The sequence below is a fragment of the Sabethes cyaneus genome, chromosome 1, assembly GCF_943734655.1.
Source record: "Sabethes cyaneus chromosome 1, idSabCyanKW18_F2, whole genome shotgun sequence".
In the NCBI taxonomy this organism is placed as follows: domain Eukaryota; kingdom Metazoa; phylum Arthropoda; class Insecta; order Diptera; family Culicidae; genus Sabethes; species Sabethes cyaneus.
This window is the reverse complement of record NC_071353.1, coordinates 96,686,679-96,709,192: the sequence shown is the minus strand read 5'-3', so window position 1 is coordinate 96,709,192 and position 22,514 is coordinate 96,686,679. Positions and strand designations below refer to the sequence as shown.

The following is a 22,514-nucleotide window of genomic DNA, read 5'->3' as shown; positions in this document are numbered from 1 at the left end:
AATATGCCAAGGAAATAAAATGGTCGAAAAAATGCCGGGGGCTTAGCCCCCCCTAGAAATGAGCGCTAGTTCCGCCAATGGACAAAAGATAGGAGTCACAACGACAACTTGTTAAACGTAGCTACCTATTACCCTCCCCCCTTCCTTTCCACTCTTTCCCCTCCTTTCCCAAAAAATTTTCATTACTTTCCCCTACCGTCCCTCTATCAATTGTAAAAACCATCGTTTCAAAAATATTAATATTAATGTCTGACCGCATTTCAAAGTCAAAGACTAAAACACGAGTTTGGCCAAATATAACGCCAAATATGGACTAGTATATACTTCATGTATAATAATTGGTACGTACCGCGAAGTGAAACATAACCCAATTGCCAAAAATACACTACACACCCACATACACCCGATATTTTATTATAACAAACCCCGAAACAACCTAGGAATCCAATAGAGGTTGCACATTTTGTCCGCGTAGCCCCTCCGATTACCCAGTGCAAGCCGACCCAGTGATCTAAGATCCACGGTCTCTTGCTCTGTGAGCTTTCTCGGGAGTACTGTCGACCGAATAATAATAATAATCGGGTAAATCGGACATCACGCCGCGCATCCCGCAAAATAATTGGTCATCCATTCACCGTCCAACACCTAAGCGCCGTAGAGAGGACCAGTTCGTTTCTAACCGGGACATCACAGTCGGAACGAATACTAACTTGGCAACGACAGTCGTCACTATTCCGGTAGCGGAAAAGAAATTTTGGATTTACTTTTCCAGAATCCATCCAGACGTATCAGTTCAGAACGTCCACGATATGGTTAAAGAATGCCTACAGTGTGACGAGCCGCTCGAAGTTGTTAAGCTGGTTAAAAGAGATGTTGATACGAAATTGCTGCGCTTTGTTTCCTTTAAAGTGGATATCGATCCAAAGCTCAAAACTGCCGCACTAGCTGCAAGCACTTGGCCTGCTGGGATCTACTTCAGAGAATTCGAAGAATATGGAACAAAAAACGGACAGGGGTTGACGCCAGCCGTGGTAACTACACCGATAGTTCCCTAGTCGAAGATCCTCTTTCTTTGGAGGATGCGGGGGGCCAACGGGCTCCCCATCCAGTTAAGTATATGTATTTCAATTGTTTACCAAAAAGTCAGAGATTGTGTGTATTTTCTAGTCTGCCTACACGAGCCGGGACGGGAACGCGAACGCGAAGCGGGAACGAATTGGTGGAGGATGCATCTCGCATTAATTTCTCGCAAGACACCGAATGCGACACTCCTGGCATTGACAGTGATATCAATCACCGAGCAAATTTCATTATCGAAGGCAATACCGCTACCTTTCAATCTCATCTAACGATGCTAAATACCGATATTTCTTGTAATGTACAAAGGTGCATTCAAACTGACGGCGAGGGTATTACTACCCTTCTCACAGGCGAGTACCCCGAGGAAGAATTCAATGTACCCGCATTTGAATTTCCACTTTTCCAGCCAATGACTCCTGCTCTGGTTCCCGAAACGGCTACGGACGATCAAACTAAACTTCGAGTTTTCTACCAGAATACAAGAGGACTCCGGACAAAAATCGACGATGTCTATCTGGCTGTTTTGGAAAACGACTACGACGTATACGTATTAACGGAGACTTGGCTAGATAGTCGCTTCAATTCGTTACAATTGATCGGCGATGACTACACCGTCTTCCGGAATGATCGCAACCCAAACAACAGCATACATTTGCGTGGAGGTGGCGTGCTAATTGCTGTCTCGACTTCTCTCGTTAGTTGTCAAGTCGTCGAATTAGTTACAGTAAGACTCGAAACGCTTTTGGTTAAAGTAGTTACAGGAACCAAAAATTTGTTCATTGCGGCTGTCTATGTCCCACCCGAAAAACGGGCCGATTGCAGTAGGGTAGTTTGCCAATTGTTGCTCACCACCCAATTGTTGCCCACTTCTTGGTTTTTGAATAATATCTGAGAATATAAATATTATCCCAGCACTCCAAACGGTCAAAACACAAATATATATCATTACTTTTAAATATGTGTAAACATGATTGTTAGCAAATAAATATTTGGCATAGAAAAATCACCTCATAAAATCCGACTCTTAGTAGAGCCAAGATACGCCGAAAGCTTACAGTTTGGTTTAAGAAATCACTCATCAAATTTAAGCTTTTAGACCTCAACAAAAAGCAAATTTTCCTCAGAATACTTTCTATTCCTTTCAAAATACCTGCATTCATAATATTTGATTAAATATATAACTATATGTTGCAATTTTTGTGTTCTAATGCATATTGGTTAATAATTGGGAAAAAATAGGAATTTGTCCATTTCCTGCACACCATCTGAAAATGCCGCTAACCTACGCCCTACTTTACAATTCATATGTGATCCAACTCTTATTGAAATTTTACTACTATTTGAATGTCTGATTAAAGCAATGCCAACAATTATTATTGATTTCTCTTAAGACTAAATCTACAAAAGCCTAACGATATTACCAGCTAGTAACAATTTTCGCGAACAGGAAATAATTTTCATATCCGTAATCCAAAAAACTTTGCTTTTGACAAAACAAAATCTCAACCAAAGACGTATACTGCGTTTGAATTTGAAAACAGAAAGACATCGGAAAATAAAATTATATTAAAAAATTTTAATTAATACATATATTAATTCAATGCAATAATTTATTGTACCTATTCAAGTAAACCATTGTTCGGTGGTGATGGTGAAATGACGGTGAAATGTGACAAAATAGTAACGACTCTGTACTTATAATTGGTAAATCTGTTTTTAGGGAGTTCTTCTTCATATTTCAATTTTCTGTGCTTGGTAATTCTTCTTATTTCATTTTTTTTCTTTGCCGTGCAACAATTGGGTTGAACGTGTGCAATATTAGGCAAATGACGTTAATCAAGTGGGCAACAATTGGGTCTGTATGCTGTTGGACAAAAACTCTAATTTCATAATATGTGCAATATTTCAGGCAATGAAAGCACATCAAATGTTTTACTGAAAGGTTATTTTGTTTGTTCCTGCAAATTTTGATATTATTAACGTAACAGTTTCTTCGAGAGATAAGAAAAACTGAAAGTCCTGCGTTAGGTGCGCAATAATTGGCAAATTACCTATTATACAGGATCAGCTGAGTGTGTTTGAGTCCGCTTTCGCCAGAATGCGAACGTGTGATACTTTGTTGGTATTGGGTGACTTCAACCAGTCTGGTCTAGCATGGAAAAGCTGTGTGCAAGGCTATGCTACTGCTGACCAAATTGAATCGTCATTTACTTCTGCTAGTCGTATGTTGCTTGACGGTATTGCGTTTTTGGGACTCCGGCAATTAAACGCTATTTGTAACCACCAGTCACGCTGTTTGGATCTTGTTTTCGTGAATGAGGATTGCTGCCCTAGTTGCTGCGTTTCTGATGCACCGGAAACTATTGTTGCTCCTGACCCATTTCACCCTGCCCTCTGCGTGGAATTAACTACTCGTCGGCCAATACAATTCATCGACATACATGATCCAAATCAACTTGACTATCGTAAAGCAAACGTTGAATTATTACGGGATCTTTTATCGCAAATTGACTGGGGTTCTCTTGAGCACTTTGCTGAAGTCGATGACGCCGTGAATTTTTACGACCAGATGATGAGCGAATGCATAAACATTGCTGTACCCCCTCGGCTGCCCCCGCGGAATCCTCCTTGGTCTAACGCAAAACACCGTAGAATGAAAAGAGCTAGAGCGAAGGCTCTCCGTGCCTACACCTCACGTCGTTGCCCGATTCTGAAGCGCAGTTTTATTAGTGCCAGCAATAAGTATCGGTCTTACAATAGGTTTCTTTATAATCGCCATGTTCGCCGGGCTCAACAAAATTTGCGTCGGAATCCGAATCAGTTTTGGAGCTTTGTTAACACCAAGAGGAGAGAAAGTGGTCTTCCTTCGACTTTGTCGCTCAACGATGATAATGCTTCCTCGGTTACTGAGAAGTGCAACTTATTTGCGCAACACTTTTCAAGCGTTTTTAACTGGAACTTGACCACTGCTTCGCAAGTAGAGCAGGCTCTGTCAAACGTACCATCTGCTGTGCTGGAAATGGACATATTCAGCATATGCGAGCAGACAGTCATTTCTGCTGCTAGTAACCTGAAGTCATCTTTTTCGCCCGGACCTGGTATGCTTCCACCAGCGTTAATGAAAAAATGTTTAGATGTCTTGGCAGTTCCGTTAACATCCTTATTCAACTTGTCGCTTCAACAACAAAAGTTCCCTACTTCTTGGAAGAAATCTTGCATGTTTCCGGTTTTTAAAAAAGGTGACAAATGTAATGTAACAAATTACAGAGGAATAACTTCTTTGTGTGCGGAGTCTAAGGTTTTCGAGACTATCGTGAAAAACACATTATTTGCTGCCTGCCGAAACTATATCAGTATAATGCAACACGGATTTGTTCGCGGACGGTCTGTGGAAACAAACCTTGTTGATTTCGTGTCGTTTTGCATCAAAAATATCAGTTCCAAAGCACAGATTGATACAATATACACTGATCTAAAAGCCGCGTTTGACACTGTCAACCACAAACTACTTCTGTGCAAGCTGAAGAGACTTGGCTGTACCGAGAGGATTTGCAATTGGCTGGAATTATATCTCGTTGATAGGCAACTCTACGTACGAATTGGAAATTGCCAGTCTGCTACATTTACGAATCATTCAGGTGTACCGCAGGGTAGTAATCTTGGTCCCTTACTATTCTCAATATTTGTAAACGATGCAGCACTGATCCTTGACCAAGGCGGACGACAATTCTTTGCTGATGATTTGAAAATATACCTTGCAATTCGGCAAATCGGAGACTGTATGGAACTGCAGACTTTGTTAAATCGATTTACTGATTGGTGCAATAGAAAAGTAGAATCAATATATATAGAATGCCAGTGTCGCTGTTTTTCTGCAGGACTCATTGTGGTAAACATGATGCTAACAATCTGCATCAAGTCTGTGAATCGGGAACTTCATTGTCAAAGTTGCTTATTGTTATTTATCTGTTCTTTATCTGTGCGCTGGTTGCTGCTGTCATCAGTGCGCTCATCGCTGTGTTTTCATTAGGGTTGCCAAGTCTGAAAGTTACAAAAACCGGCCGGTCGGTACTGCCTTAAAAAATGCAAAGGGGGGGGGGGGCGTGTGGTAATATATTATTAGACGATGTGCCTGGAATGTGTAATGTGCATTAATGACATATTTGGGCAGTCGCCGGAAGTCGGTTGACCGTTTCTCCTGTAAATGGTGGGATGATCAGTCAGTTGTGAACGGTAGTCACTGCAAAACTGGCTATCTTCAATAATCCACTGCCCAGGATTGCTAATAAATTTATCAGAAAATATAACAAATCAGGCAAAAAGTACAAATCCGGCTTCATATGTCGGAAAACCGACCTTTTTGCAGGATTGACCGGCCACCGGCTTTGCAAGTGAAAAACCGGTCAGGCCGGCCAAAAACCGGCCACTTGGCAACCCTAGTTTTCATGCCAGTGAAATGTTTTTAAACGCTCATTTTCTTTCTTCCGGATGAATTGAATCCCTCAACTGAGTCTTTTTGCACCGATTTTTTCAGAAATTTGAAGCAAGCGAAGTTTACAATTACATTACTTGGCAGCCATATTCGAAATTTTAAACTGGTTGTCAAAGTTTGACAATGACAATTGCTGAATCTCAGGCACACACACATATGCAAGTATAATGTAAATACATTATCTGAAAATGTGTGATGTTTGCCACGCGTACTGCAGCGGCACTGGCATTCTATATATATATTGATTATACTAATAGAAACCAATTGTTATTAAGCGTGGAAAAATGTTGCGTGATCAGTTACCATCGTACGAAAAATGTAATCCGATTTGATTACAATATTGCCGGAACTAAACTTAGCAGAGTCCAGCAGGTAAAGGATTTGGGAGTAATACTAGACGAAAAACTGTCCTTCGGACCTCACATCGCAACGATTATTGAGAAAGCTAGCCGTCAACTTGGGTTCATTTTCAAAATAGCTCGTGAGTTTGATGATCCATTATGCTTTAAAGCTCTATATTGTTCGCTAGTCCGTTCAAGACTAGAGTTTGCCAGTGTTGTTTGGTGCCCGTATCAGGCAATATGGATTAATAGACTAGAGAGCATTCAACGCAAATTCGTCCGTTACGCCCTGAGGAATCTACCTTGGAATGATCCGCACAACTTGCCTTCCTACGAAGATCGCTGTCGTTTGTTGGGCATCAAAACATTAGATCAGCGTCGAAGAGCATCGCAAGCTGTTTTCATCGTAAAACTGATAACTGCAGAGTACGATGCTCCGGATCTGTTATCGCAAATCGGTTTCTACGCACCTTCTAGAGTCCTGCGACCAAGAACTATGCTTCAGGTGGAATTCCAGACCACCCAATATGCTGCCTTCTCACCAATCTCAGCAATGGCCCGTCAGTTTAACCAATATGCTGATTTGTTCAGTTTCAATGAAACTTCATCCGTGTATCGTCGTAGATTATTAGAGAGTGGTTTGCTATAGTTTGTCTTTTCATGTTAATTTTTTAAAAAATGACAATGTAATGCTATAATAATGTAATAATTATGTAATATAATAATTTTATGTATCAAATGTATTGTGACGTACATTAAAAGACGGTGGGGTTTTTATGCACATTTGAGGAAGATCTTTTGGGACCACCTCAAGTGAGCTTTTCCCCACCCTACACTTCATGTAGACCATTAAAGGTCAGATGAATAGCAAAATAAAAAATAAAATGAAATATAAATAAAATAAAATAAAATAAAATAAATAAAAGTTAAGGGTATTATGGTTATTGATTAAGATATATGTGAAAATGTATGTTGTATTTTTTGGATGCCAAAATAATGATTATTATAGACTAATCTCAAGTTTTTAGTCTTGACCTTGAAATGTGGTCATACATATATATTAATATTTTTTTGAAACGATGGTTCCGCCGGAGTCCAGCGCCTCTATGGTTCAAAGGTACAAGTACCAGCGAACCACACGCCCTGGCGGGTGTTGTGGGTTCGAATCCGGTTATAATCTCAGATTACAGCTTGGTTCGACTCATGCACCTTCCAGCATTGGACAAAAGGTAGGAGTCAAAATGACTACTTGTCAAGCATAGCTACCTATCCCCCCCTTCCTTTCCGCTCTTCCCCTCCTTCACCAAAAAATTTTCATTTCTTTCCCCTACCGTCCCTTCATCAATTGTAGAACCATCGTTTCAAAAAAATATTAATGATTATTATGTTGGTGGCAGCTGGACGCATGCATGCTTTCTATAAAATAGTTCCTTGCTGGTGGTACGTGCCGGGAACCAACGGAGTATCGGAAAATTGATTTCAAGGATGATTTTGAAGCTTTAGGTCAATACCTAAATTGTAACGTAGCGTTTTTTGAAAATTCGAAACATTACCAAAATGGCGGCAATTTTTCCAAAAGAAATGTGTTTTTTCATCAAAAACCGCCAATTGAGAGCTCATAAAAATAAAAAAAATTGAGATATCAAAAAACGGCAACGTAACAATTTGGATAATTCATTTTTACATGCTGAAAAAAAATGTCGGTCTAATCGGACCACTAGAATCTGAGATACACAGGAAGGCAAATGGTGGAATAGCCAAGTATGGAGCAAGAGTGCAAAACTAAAAAGTCTTATTATAAATATTTTGATATATTGTTTTTCTTACCACTTTTTCGTTTGAAACTTGTTCACAGAAAGCGAGAGGGATAGTCAATATACGTATGTTACTGTTATAATCAGCCACAGCTAAATATTTTTTTGCAGTAGGCAGTTTGTGCTGCAACACGTAACTTAGTATATGTCCACCTAAACTAGTTATCATGCAAGGAGCGTCAATTCTAACTAGAAAATAAAAACTCATTTATCGTGTCTGCATTGTTCTTTACTTTAAATATCCTACTCACCAAGAACATCCCAAATTTCTAAGTCACCATTACTATCGGTAATAAAAAAAACTGATGGCCGATCCAAACTCCATCTTGCGCCAATAACAAGAATTTTTCGTTGTCTCCAAAATATGGCCGAATCCTGGCAATTTTCACTCCACAATGCTAAAATGTGACCGCCTATACTTAAAAATATCTCCGAACAAAATGGATTCCTTTCAATTTCCAACACTGGGCCATCATGAATTGACGCGAATTTCGCCTTCGATTTTAAATTTTCTTCATTGGTAGTGGCTCCTTGATCAAAATCATGTCCTTCCCAGTCGCCACTAACGATCTCTCCCAATGCGGTACCAATTACTACCTTCATTTGATATTCGATTGGTACAGGTTCAACGTGATATTGAATTTTAGCTGCAATATCATCTTGTTTATAATCTTTTTCTCGTCTATCAAATGCTACCGGAACAAATTTGAAAACCGATTCATCAATTGACACCGAAGTGATTGGAGTATCACATTTAATTCGAAATATGGGATAAAATACGTTATCTAAGCATTGATAAGGCGAAAAATCGCTTCCTGTCACAGTTTTGGTAGTCTGTGTAGCTTTTTTCATCGATGGAACTGTAAAATCTAAATCCCAAAAACATATAGAGCCGTCAATGGATGCTGTTAATATAAAGCGATGTAATTTTTCTGCATGGGCTCGAATTTGTCCAGTTGTTGCACAATAATAGTTTCGCGGCAACCATTTTATCACAAGGATCTGTTGTCGAGGTGATTTATCTAGTGCACTGATAGCAACTGGTTCAACAGTACGGTCGTCTTCTTCAATTGCACACCAACCCATTTGTTTTCTAATTTTGATCCTATTATGCATTTGCTTGGTAGACGTTTCATCCATCTTTTCGATTAGCTCTAACTGGCCTTTTAGGTCCCATATGATTAGTTGACCATTCGTCAAACCTCCCAGGAGTAAATTAGCATCGTAAGGACAAAATGACAACGTCGTAACTTCACGACTAGATCTAAGTTCTAACTTTGGGGTAAGCGTATCGTCGAAGCCCCACACCAATACAGGGTTTTTCTCGAATATAATTCTATTAACCGGATCGCTTGCATTGCGGTCATAAAGTTTTTCAGTGGTTCGTATAGTTTTAAAATTATAAGCTGCAGCAAAAATGCCTGTTACTTCCGGATGCCAATGCAATGCTGAAACATATCGATTCTCGCATTTTGCACGATCTGCAAAACTCAGACATTCTTCAACAATCGGCGTATGATACTTGTGAACTTTTTTCTTGGAAATAAATGGATAGTCATTTTTGTACATGTCGACTTGATTGAACTCCAGCGTATTGAGTAGCTCCTGGACGTAGTTATTGGCTTTTGGTGACTGAGATTTTTCATCGATAACAGCACTCGACTTGTTCGCAGCTTGTTTTTCTTCTTCAGTTATCTCATACAAGTATTGGGACCAAGCATTCGTGGGAAACGTTGGATCAGTTTGTTGAGCTCGGTGAATTTTTGGTGAATTTGTTTGTACGGCAAAATCCACTTGCATGCGATATACATTTACGAAATCTGCCTTGCCGGGAACTAATTCTATATATCCATCTCTTGCATCATTTACAAAACGATTATTGAAATCGTAACTACATCGTTTGACAGGAAATATGCTTTGAGTTTCCAAATTGACAACATTGTTCCGCGTGATTGGAATAAAACTTTGCACCTGCAAAAAATATAAAAAGTAATGTGATAATGCAGAGAAATTATTAAGCATTCATTTTATGTATTTACAGAATTTTTATTATTATTACTTTAAATTTTGTAGTTTTTACTGACCCATTCGATATGGGAATATATCGACGTGCGTTTTGAAACGCTGGAGAAAGCGATGCGGAAGTTTTATACCACCCGAGGTAAAATCGAAATGGACATCGATGACGAGGACGAGAAGCCTGACACCAAAGAATCTGCGGAACAACGAGCGGAGCGTTTGGAAGCACAAGCAGCTCAGCGAGAGGGAAGAATATGATGAAGCCATTCGTGTTGTAGACGAGGAATACTATGAAATTAACCTTCCTAGTGCATTGGGGTCGTTTTCGACCCATCGGCATACTTACAAAGCTTGATACTCAGTAACGGAACGAGCTAGATTCCAAGTTTCTGACTTTTCCTAACTTTCAAAAACTAACATTGTAGAGGAGTTTCAGCTTTCAGCGACATCTAGAAAAGCCACAGCAAAAAAAGTTACCTGTTATGCATTGGGGTCGAAAACGACCCAAGTTTTGAAATTGCTCTCATTCATTAATTTTCAATCCAAATTTCGTTTTCTTTACCCCGTTTGAAAGGTATGGCCAAAAACTGGCACCCAAGGTATATTAGGGAATATTTGTTGACTAATGGTCACTTCTGCGTCGGTTCCGGAACACCTACTACGAGCTCCCCGGGGACATTTGTATACTGCACTGCATCGCACTGTATCTGCACTGGATCGCAAGGCTAGAAGATACGTTTTAACCTTCCTAATGCATTAGAAAAAAGTTACATATTATAATATAAGCATTGGGGTCGAAAACGACCCAAGTTTTGAAATTGCTCTCATTCATCATTTTCAATCCGAACTTCATTTTCTTTACCTCGTTTGAAAGGTATGGCCAAAAACTGGCACCCAAGGTATGTTGGGGAATATTTGTTGATTAATGGCCACTTCTGCGTCGGTTCCGGAACACCCACTATCAGATCTCGGGGGACATTTGTATTACTTTGAGATAATTCATTTTGCGGCACACCAATCACATTGGCTTGATCAAATAAGACTGATGGAAGTAAAACTAGGTCATGTAGCAGCCAAATGGCTACTTTACCGAACCGATGTTCCGAAACATCCGGTACCTGATTACGGGGACATTTTTGGGTTTTGAAATAATTCATTTTGCGGCAAATAAAATCACATCGCGTTGCTAAAATAACAATAATGGAAGTACAATGTGGCGTCAGTCGCATATAATCCGGTACCCGGTATTTATAATGAACCATAAAACGTGGTAATCCAAAAATGTTCCCAAAAACCGGGTACCGGATAGTCCGGCACCGATGGTGAAATGGTCATTTGGTGTTGTGATTTGATGTGCCGCAAGATGAATTATTTCTAAATTCAAAAATGTCCCCCGGAATCAGGTACCGGATGTTCCAAAACCGATGGTGAAGTGACCATTTGGGTCCAAAATGTCCCCATTGTATTTCCATTAGTCTTATTTTATCAAACCAATGTGATTGATGTACCGCAAAATGAATTATCTCAAAGTAATACAAATGTCCCCCGAGATCTGATAGTGGGTGTTCCGGAACCGACGCAGAAGTGGCCATTAATCAACAAATATTCCCCAACATACCTTGGGTGCCAGTTTTTGGCCATACCTTTCAAACGAGGTAAAGAAAATGAAGTTCGGATTGAAAATGATGAATGAGAGCAATTTCAAAACTTGGGTCGTTTTCGACCCCAATGCTTATATTATAATATGTAACTTTTTTCTAATGCATTAGGAAGGTTAAAACGTATCTTCTAGCCTTGCGATCCAGTGCAGATACAAATACTATGCGGGTTACTAACGATGTCGCTTCAGCTTCAGCGCAACCCTATTTCTCCAAGGTAAAGCTGCCTGATATTATACTTCTAACATTCAGCGGCAAGGTAAAGGACTGGGTTACCTTTCGAGGTACGTATCGGAGTTTGATATATAATAATCGTCAACTGGATGACGTTGATAAGTTTAGGCAGTGTTGGGCACAATTTCGCTAATTCGCTAGTTAGCGACGCTCAATTCTAGTTAACGAGTTAGCGTTTTCATTAAATTTGGAGTACGTTACCGAAACCGTTAGCTACGTTAAAAATAAAGCCTTGAAATCGCTAACCGGTAAATCGCTAAAGCTGCATGAAAATTGTAAAATCATTCGAACTTTACCCTGCCGTTTTTAAATTGCATTGGTCAGAAATAATGTCACAAATTAACAAGTATGTATGCGGTTTAATCACCAAAATAATAGTATTACTGGTGAATGACAGATGGAGAATCATGATGTACCGAGAGTTCCACTCATCTTTTCGGAACAAATCGAACACGAATATTTCTGAATAATAGAAACTAAGTTTCTAAGTTTTGCCTTTCTACTATATAAATATATAGTATAAAGGTATAGAAATCACTTGGAAAACCGAAAATGGAAAGAAGGTCCTGCGGGCCGAATGTTATATACCATTCGACTCAGTTTCGAAAACTGAGCATTTTCTGTGTGTGTGTATGTATGTGTGTGTGTGTGTGTGTGTGTGTGTGTGTGTGTATGTAACGCTTTCAATCTCACTCACTTTTCTCGGAGATGGCTGAACCGATTTTAATGTTCTTAGTGTCAGATGAAAGGTCTAGGTGTCCCATTGGTCGCTATTGAATTTCATACTGATCGGACTTTTAGTTCAAAAGTTATGTATAAAAATACGAAAAATATGGGACTTCATTATCTCATAGATCCCTTAACCGATTTGAACAAAATTGATTGCATATGAAAGAGGAGCCTTACAAACCATTAACTTCCAAATTTCATGACGATTGGGCTTGTAGTTTGAAAGTTACATAAAGAAATGTGAAAAAATAGTATTTAAAACCTATTTTTGTAACATTTAAGAATTAATTCAATGAAAAACATCACACATTTTATGATTATTTGAAAATTACTGCTGAGATCTATCAAACGAAACCGAGTTATTGAAAATCGGACGGTTCATTCAAAAGTTATTCAAACTTTAACACTTAAGCACCGTATATTAAACCGTTAAAACGTGTGAAATCAAAACATATCAATCAAATGTTGATTGTATTCAATGTGTGCAATGTATGTGTGCAATGTATGTATGTATGTATGTATGTATGTATATATGTATGTATGTATGTATGTATGTATGTATGTATGTATGTATGTATGTATGTATGTATGTATGTATGTATGCATGTATGTATGCATGCATGTATGTATGTATGTATGTATGTATGTATGTATGTATGTATGTATGTATGTATGTATGTATGTATGTATGTATGTATGTATGTGATGACAATTTGCAATGAAATTCAAGAAAAGTGAGAAACATGTCAATAGTCTGAAGTTTTTGAAGCCTCTTAGTGGAATACGAACTCTGAAATAAAATAAAAAAAAAAATTTACCTACTAAACTGCTCATGGATGCATAGTTGACGTAAAAACCAAAATGACCAAAATGTACTTTTTCGGTCCTACGCACTCTTAACTATGTTGTTCACATGCCCAATACTCAAACAACATATGTTTGTTCGAAAATATTCGAGAAATTTAGGAAAATTGAGTTACTCTGCTATTGGTTTCACGTAATGCTAATGGTTGACGTAATTTCCTGCATAATCAATCAGCATAGTAACCTATTTGTTTTTGTAGCTTTACGCCAAGTTATGGGAATAATCGTTCAAAAAACAGTCTGTTTATTTACATAAACTGGCGTTCGTATTTTTTAAACACAATAAATGAGGAATGAATCATGAAACCCCATCAGTCCTCTTTTGATTAATAAACTCTACTAAATAGACAGATTATTCGTTTGAAAAAGTCTATAGCAAAGATTATATGGCTTTATTTCACGATAAAAATGCGTTTTCTCAACAATCATGGTGCTGGTCGTTACGTCGACTATGCATCCATGGGCAGTAAATTCCACTATTTAATATTTATTCGCGACAGATACGTATACGCTTTGAAATAAGACACTGATGAAGCCTGCACGTCGTAGGCGAACTACGTATCTGTCGCAAATAAATATTAAATAGTGGGATTCAATCGAAAAGTGTTTTCTTTTCTTTTTTAGATTTCAATTGTCATTTTCTTCACTTGCTCTTACTCACAATTGTACAAGAAAAGCAAAAAGCGGAGAAAAGCAGTTAATTTAAGTATATAAGTAAATATAGTGGTGTATAGGATCAAAATACTAGTGACTTGATTTTTCCAAATAAATTTATACAAATTTCATACAAATTTTGCGTATTAATAGATGTTCTTTTCAATCCATAGATACTAGAGCTTAGAAATGTTATATGAAAAATAGGAAGTAAACGTTGCACGGTAGTAACTTTGTAAGATTTGTTTTCGTTAGTGACATTTAAAAGGACAGATGTCTTATGTCATGTATCATATTTTATTAATAAATCAAAAATGACAAGCACTGGAAATCATATTGATCATATTTCTCATTCTCAAGCATGTTTATGACGCAGTTTTTGCACTATTTTGCGACCTCATCTTGTTTTCCTAACCCTCTAACATTGTAAAAACAATGTGATCAAGTTAATGATTATGTTTTCATGAAAGTACATTCAAAAGAAGCTTAAGTTTTGATTTTCATGCAAAAATAATTATCTGAAGGAGCGCCAGCTAAGAAAAAAGCGAAGTATAATAATAATTTTTCTGAACTCTTGTTTTTCAAAGATGCTAACTTTTGAACGCATGGTATTAATATCAAAATATCAAAAAAATCTACCCCAAAAAACCACTAAAAAAACCACTCAAAAAAAATATCAAAAAATCTGCTATGAACACATATATCATATTGTCAGTTCGAAACAAGTTTCGTATGTGGCGCTGAAACCCGAAAGTTAAAGCCAACCGATTATAAAACTAAATAAGGTGTTCATCAAATAACATAAATGACGCTTAAAGTATTTACGCACCCAAGGAAAGAAAATATAATTATTTTACGCAATACGTTGTGAATTTTTCTGGCAAATAAGGATTTTGAGGAATACGGAACGGATATTTAAAAATATAGTCAAGTTAATTATAGATGTTCCAGAGAAATTAAATAATGATTATTGTGGCAGTAGAAAGGCTAGGTCACGCCGCTAGGTGGATTAATTCGGGTTTCTTTCTTTAAGGATAGCAATACACGATGTGGTGATAACGTATGCATTACAAAAATAAACAAACTACGGACGGCGATGAAAAGAACTTTTGTCGTTTTTTTAAATACTATTTCCAGTGTTGGGCACCGCTAATTCGCTAACCGACCAATCGAGAAACGCTAGTTATACTTTATAATTTATACTCAAACTAGCCGAATTGCTGCTGGGCCATGATTCTAAATGAAGTGCCGCTGTTTATTTTAAAAATTAATAAACTGTAATCATTTTATCCATCATAATAGGTTTTAATCTTAGGTAAATTAAGAAAAGCCATGTAATAAATATTTTTTTGAAACGATGGTTCTACAATTGATGAAGGGACGGTAGGGGAAAGAAATGAAAATTTTGGTGAAGGAGGGGAAAGAGCGAAAAGGAAGGGGGGGGGGGGGGGGGGGGTATTGGTAGCTATGCTTGACAAGTAGTCATTTTGACTCCTACCTTTTGTCCAATACTGGAAGGTGCATGAGTCGAACCTTTTCGCTCTTTCCCCTCCTTCACCAAAATTTTCATTTCTTTCCCCTACCGTCCCTTCATCAATTGTAGAACCATCGTTTCAAAAAAATATTAATATATGTATGACCTCATTCCAAGGTCAAGACTAAAATCTTGAGATTAGTCCATGTAATAAATGTAAATTACAAATAATTTGTACAGTGATAGATTACAATGCAAGTCATTGCGATCTGTTCAAAAATAAACAGTAACTGTTAATTCGCAGTTTGCGATTAGTGATTAGCGAAATTTCCACGATTATCGAACAAATTGTATCGGTTAGCGAATTAGCGAATTAGCGGTGCCCAACACTGACTATTTCCCACGAGACGAGGCACTCGCGTTAATTCCATCGTCCAATCATAAACCACTTATTTTTCAAAAACCCGAATTAATCCACCTAGCGGCGGGACCTAGCCTTTCTACTGTCACAATAATCATCATTTAATTTCTCAGGAACATCTATGTATAATTAACTTGACTATATTTTTAAATATCCGTTCCGTATTCCTCAAAATCCTTATTTGCCAGTAAAATTCACAACGTATTGCGTAGAATAATTAAATTTTCTTTCCTTGTGTGCGTAAATACTTGTAGCACCTTATTTAGTTTTATAATCGGTCGGCCTAAACTTTCGGGCTTCAGAGCCACATAGGAAACTTGTTTTGAATTGACAATATGAAATATGTGTTCAGAACAGATTTTTTGATAATTAATTAATACCATGTGTTCAAAAGTTAGCATCATTGAAAAACAAGAGTTCAGAAAAATTATTATTATACTTCGCCTTTGAAGACAAAGAATATCGACAACAAAATGATTAATCTCAAAATTTTACTATTAGTTTGCTTGACTTCAATTTTGCAGTATATCTGAATTAGAAAAAATAACTGAATAGAGCATTAGATATGAAAAAGAGAAATTGAACTTTTTCTTAGCTGGCGCTCCTTCAGATAATTATTTTTGCATGAAAATCAAAACTTATCTTTTTTTGAATGTACTTTCATGAAAAGATAGTCATTAGCTTGATCGCATCGTTTTTACAATGTTGGAGGGTTAGGAAAACAAGAGGGTTGCAAAAGCTGCGCCTTAAACATGCTTGAGAATGGGAAATATGAACGATATGATTTTCAGTGCTTGTCATTTTTGATTTATTTGTTGAAACATGATACATGACATAAGACATCTGTCCTTTAAAATGTCATTAACGAAAACAAATCTTACAAAATTACTACCGTGCAACGTTTACTTCCTATTTTTCATATAACATTTCTAAGCTCTAGTATCTATTGATTGAAAAGAGCATCTATTGATGCGCAAAATTTGTTTGAAATTTGTATAAATTTATTTGGAAAAATCAACTCATTTTTAATCCTATACACCACTATACCTTCATGCTTAAATTAACTGCTTTTCTTCGCTGTTTGCTTTTCTTGTACAATTGTGAGTAACAGCAAGTGAACAAAATGACAATTGAAATCTGAAATCAAAGAAAAGAAAAAGCTTTTCGATTGAATCCCATTATTTAATATTTATTTGCAACAGATACGTAGTTCGCCTACGACGTGCAGACTTCAACAGCGTCTTATTTCAAAGCGTATACGTATCTGTTGCGAATAAATATTAAATAGTGGGATTTAGTCGGTAAAAGTTTTTTCTTTTCTTTAATTTCAAATTTCGTATTCCACTAAGAGGCTTCAAAAATTTCAGACAATTGATTCAGAAAAGTGAGAAACATCTTTTCTTGAATTTCAATGCAAATTTAAAAATTGCAAATTGTCATCCCAAGTAACAATTTGAGTTTTATTACACTCTTATGATGACATTCAAGACCAAAATTGGTCATGAAAACCACCATAAGAGTACAATCAAACTCACATTGTTGCTTGGGATCACATACACACACATACATACATACATACATACATACATACATACATATATACATACATACATACATACATACATACATACATACATACATACATACATACATACATACATACATACATACATACATACATGCATATATACATACATACATACATACATACATACATACATACATACATACATACATACATACATACATACATACATACATACATACATACATACATACATACATACATACATACATACATACATACATACATACATACATACATACATACATACATACATACATACATACATACACACATACATCACACACATTGAATACAATCAACATTTGTTTTGAATTCACACGTTTTAACGGTTTAATATACGGTGCTTAAGTGTTAAAGTTTAAATAACTTTTGAATGAACTGTCCGATTTTAAATAACTCGGTTTCGTTTGATAGATCTCAGTAGTAATTTTCAAATAATAATAAAATGTGTGATGTTTTTCATTGAATTAATGCTTATATGTTACAAAAATATGTTTTAAATACTATTTTTTCACATTTCTTTATGTAACTTTCAAACTACAAGCCCAATCGTCATGAAATTTGGAAGTTAAGGGTTTGCAAGGCTCCTCTTTCATATGCAATCAATTTTGTCCAAATCGGTTAAGGGACCTATGAGATAATGAAGTCCCATATTTTTCATATTTTTATACATAACTTTTGAACTAAAAGTCCGATCAGTATGAAATTCAATAGCGACCAATGGGACACCTAGACCTTTCATTTGACACTAAGAACATTAAAATCGGTCCAGCCATCTCCGAGAAAAGTGAGTGAGATTAAAAGCGTCACATACACACACACACACACACACATACACACACACACACACACACACACACACACACACACACACATACATACACACACACAGAAAATGCTCAGTTTTCGAAACTGAGTCGAATGGTATATGACATTCGGCCCGCAGGACCTTCTTTCCATTTCCGGTTTTCCAAGTGATTTCTATACCTTTATACTATATATTTATATAGTAGAAAGGCAAAACGCATGTTTCGCAACATGACCACACCGCGGCGCGCGAGTGTTGCTTCGAGTTTTCAATATAAAACCATACAAATGTAAAAACCCTACAGCATGAAACCCTGTAAATGCAAGCTACTCCGCAACATGCATCATAACAGAGGCTGTTAGTGTGCAAGCAAAAAGTGTAAGACGATGGTTTTTAAAGGATTTTCTTCTATGTGTAATGTCAGTTCGTCAGTGCTACTTCTACTTCTTACAGCAGTTAGCCGGAACCTTAAGCATCCACTCAGACGTAGCATGCTTATTTGACCCGCTAGGCTTAGTGTAACATTACGGTCAAATCAACATTCTTTTGGACTAATTTCATGATCGTCAAACACTGGCTGGCATCGCGACCGTCAAGATGGCAAGTTTTTATCGCTAATCGTGTGTCGGAGATACAACACATCACCAAAGGTTTGTGGACTTCAAGGTGGCGTACGATTCAGTCAAACGAAATGAACTGTGGTAGATAATGCTGGAACATGGTTTTCCGACGCAACTAGTTACGCTGATCGTGCGACGCTGGATGCAGCAGAATATCGGGTGAGATTTCACCGCTTTCAAGACGTTGGACTGAACAACGGAATGCACTCTCTAACTTCGCCTTGGAAGGTGCAATACGAAGAGCAAACGTGGAAAGGAATGGAACTATCATCACGAAATCTCACATGTTTCTTGGCTTTGCGGATGACGTCGATATCATCGAAATCAACCGTAAAGCAGTGAAAGAGGCCTTCAGGCCTTTTAAAAGGGAAACGGCGAGATTGAGATTTACCATTAACACTGCCAAAACGAAGTACATGATTGCTAGCAGGGAACGTGGGAGTTGTATAGGTGTCGAGGTGGAATTAGATAGGGAACGATAGGAAGTAGTGGAGTAATTTATACACCTTGGTATACTCGTGACATCCCAAGTAACCACGAAGCTTTATATCAATTCAATTGTAATGCTTTATAGTGCGCTACAAAACATATATAATGTATTATTTTCTTAAATGTACAATAAATGCCGCAATAAGGTGGAAAAGGGCCCCACTATCACAGAACAGAAGTGGAAGTCCGAACGATTCGGCGATCAACACTGGTAACAGTCTTTTTTGTTTCTATTTTTCTTTGGGAAGGTTTTCGCATAGAAGCGAATAACAGCAATATAAGCAGAACGCTCGCTGCCAATCGCGTAGCAGCTTTCACATGCTTTCGTGTGCATTCGTATGCGTTCGTGTGTTTTCGTGGAAAAAAGTGACTCGCTACCGCCAGGTTCGCTAATATCTGTAGAAAGTAGCATGTACGTGTTTGGATTTCTACTTCCATTTCTGTTCTGTGCCACTATTATCAAATTAAAGCTGTGTTATAATAGTAATTGCTAAAGCACCATTACGGCGTATATTAAACATCGTTTCGCCTGCATTATCGACATTGCGTTATTTTAAGCTTGTTTGTGAAAAAATATAACAATATCATTTTGCCCTGCAAGTCAAAAGACAAAAATAAATATATTTTCATATTTATTTTTTAAGTCCGCAGATTCTAACAGCTTCTCAAGCTATGCGTTATTCTATTATGTACGATGAATGAAACGTTTTGTTTCGCATTTCAAATGTTACCTTCAAAATTAGATTCGAACCTGGGTGCGTGTATCCCCGCATCGTTCATTTCCTGGCGCCTTTGATATCTCAACCACAGCTGCTGTAGATGAGTAGGTTGTAATTAGTCGTACGTAATTGGTTGAAAAAAAAAAAGACAGCAGCAGTTAGTTGAAACAGAGCATGAGCAGTGGCCGTAAATAAGCAAAAATTAAGTCAGGTACAAGCATTTTATTAACACTTACGGTACGTTTTAAAGATTTGTCCTTAAGCTTGTAAGCAACATATTGTAACATTATATACGCATATAGTGTTTTGAACAATGCTAATTTACGATAATGCTTAAACGCATTAGCGATGTTTATACAAGAGTTTTAACCATACGAATTACTGATATGCCGCTGTCTGGTATTAGCGATGCCGAGCTACAGCCAATATGGGGTTATGCGTTAATGCTTGTGGTTACTTGAGATGTGACAACGATGTAAGCCGGGAAGTGAAACGACGAATTACGGCCGCGAATCGGGCTTTCTACGGATTACGTAGCCAGCTGAAGTTCCGTAGTTTGCTAATTCGCACAAAACTGGCGCTCTATAGAACACTAATCCTCCCGATGGCCCTTTATGGCCATAAATCATGGATGCTAAAGGAAGCTGATCGACGAGTGCTCGGGGTTTTTGAGTGTAAAATTCTGCGACCCATACTTGGTGGCAAAATGGAAGATGGAGTATGGCGCAGACGCATGAATCGCGAGCTGTACCAAGTATACTGATATAGTAAAGGTAGTACAATGTGGCAGGCTGCGGTGGGCTGGGCACGTAGCCAGAATGCCCGACGAAAGAGTAGCCAAAACTATTTTCAGCAGAGAACCAGGAAGAGGCCGTAGACTCCGAGGCAGACTCCGCACCCGATAGGTGTGCGCTGTCGAAGACGATGCACGTTCAGCTAGTGTTCGTGGGGATTGGAGAATTGCAGCCCAAGACCGACAGTACTGGAGGACCATAATTCGTTCGGCGTAGAATCAGTAACGGACCATTGCCACAAAAGTAAGTAGTCTTTTCCTATCAATGAAAATACACCCTACCCGAACACCTTACAGGACCGGACTTTTTTATGGTCTTCGTATGGAGCACAACATGCTTAAATACATTTTCCATTATGTGAATAATTTCTTGAAGAAATGTATTTCAAACCTGGCCTCCTCTAGAATCGAGAAAAGGCTGCGTTGGGTTTTCGCAACGCTGGGAGGAAATGGGTTAATGACAACAATATTTAAAAAATTTGAGCTTCCCTTTGATCCTAAAAAACTACAAGAAAAATTCTACAATTTTGATGTTTTCTACGCTTATTTTAAATGTTTCTAGCTTTTTAGTCTGACCCAAGTTTTAACTAAATCTAACTTACTTACAGGTAGACTCATTTAAGAGTGTGAAACATCCAGCTAGTTTTTTAGAGGAGGTGAAAACGTGCCCAGTGTGCCCCACCCCACTGTCTTACCTGGCACATAACGAATATTTATGTACGTTATTTTGAGAGGAGAAAATTAAGCGAAGGGCCGTCTTAACGATTTTTCTTCGATTTTGAGCTCACGCGTGTACAATGTGAGCACATAATGTGTCAGGCAAGACAGTTGTCGCGTTACTACCGCAATAAATGCTTTTACCTTGTTGTGGCTTCCATGATCTTTCCATTTATTAGAGCATTTCTTGAGTACAGCTCGTGCCTTATGTCTTTCAAGTAATTCAAGGCGTTTTATAATTTCGCTAGCCTCTTTCATTTCACGGTCATCTAGGAAAACTGTAAATATGTCTTCTTCGTTTGATAATTCAGGTGAATAACCAATAAGAATAAGTTTGCCAGACTCCAAATCTTTCAACATCTCCTTCAAAAGCTGTTGCTCTTTTGTTTTATCCGAAATATGGTCTTCAAGCACGTCCTTTTTAATTTGTTTCCAAGGATGTTCGGCACTAATAGTTGGGCCGATTTCTACGCCGATTTCAGCTTGGAGATCTGGGCTAATCACAATACGAATTGATTTGGGAAAACTGATAAGTTTTTGTTGAGCGTCGTCCTCCTTAAATCCAAATATCATTGAGATTTCTTCATCCTCCGACGAGTCGAACACAAAATTTTCGTCAGGTAGTTTTTCAGATTTTCCATCTGCCATAGCGGTGTTAGATTTCAGCTGGTTCATTTTTAAATATATTCAATCTTATTTCTATACGAATTAGAAGTGGCATGGGCAACTAACAATTATTTTTTTCTTATTCAGTTGCTATGTTACATGTTGCTGTGACCCTGTATGTTACTATCTAAGCACTAAATATACATGCGCGTAACATGCAACAGGTGCACACGAACACGTTTTTAGCCCTTCAGAAATATATTGCATTCTTCAACGTAACGTCTAACGTAAACGTTTAGATCTCAGCAAGGGGTTTCCAACAGCAATGATTACTCTGATGGCCGACCAATAGATCATTTTGCGAAGACGTCATTTTGCCGTCAAATGACACCAC

The 22,514-nt window shown here is 37.7% G+C and overlaps 1 protein-coding gene across 1 annotated transcript in view; it reads right to left on the bottom strand.

Moving 5' to 3' along the window:
* LOC128745984 (dynein axonemal intermediate chain 3) overlaps window positions 1–22,189 on the bottom strand; it is a 42,425-nt gene extending 20,236 nt beyond the window's left edge. The window contains exons 1-3 of the mRNA XM_053843039.1: window positions 21,659–22,189; window positions 7,979–9,698; window positions 7,741–7,916 (exon numbers count right to left, since the gene is read on the bottom strand). Coding sequence (XP_053699014.1) covers window positions 7,741–7,916; window positions 7,979–9,698; window positions 21,659–22,189 — 2,427 coding nt within the window. The remainder of the gene's footprint in view (window positions 1–7,740; window positions 7,917–7,978; window positions 9,699–21,658) is intronic.
* Between the last annotated feature and the right edge of the window lie 325 nt (window positions 22,190–22,514).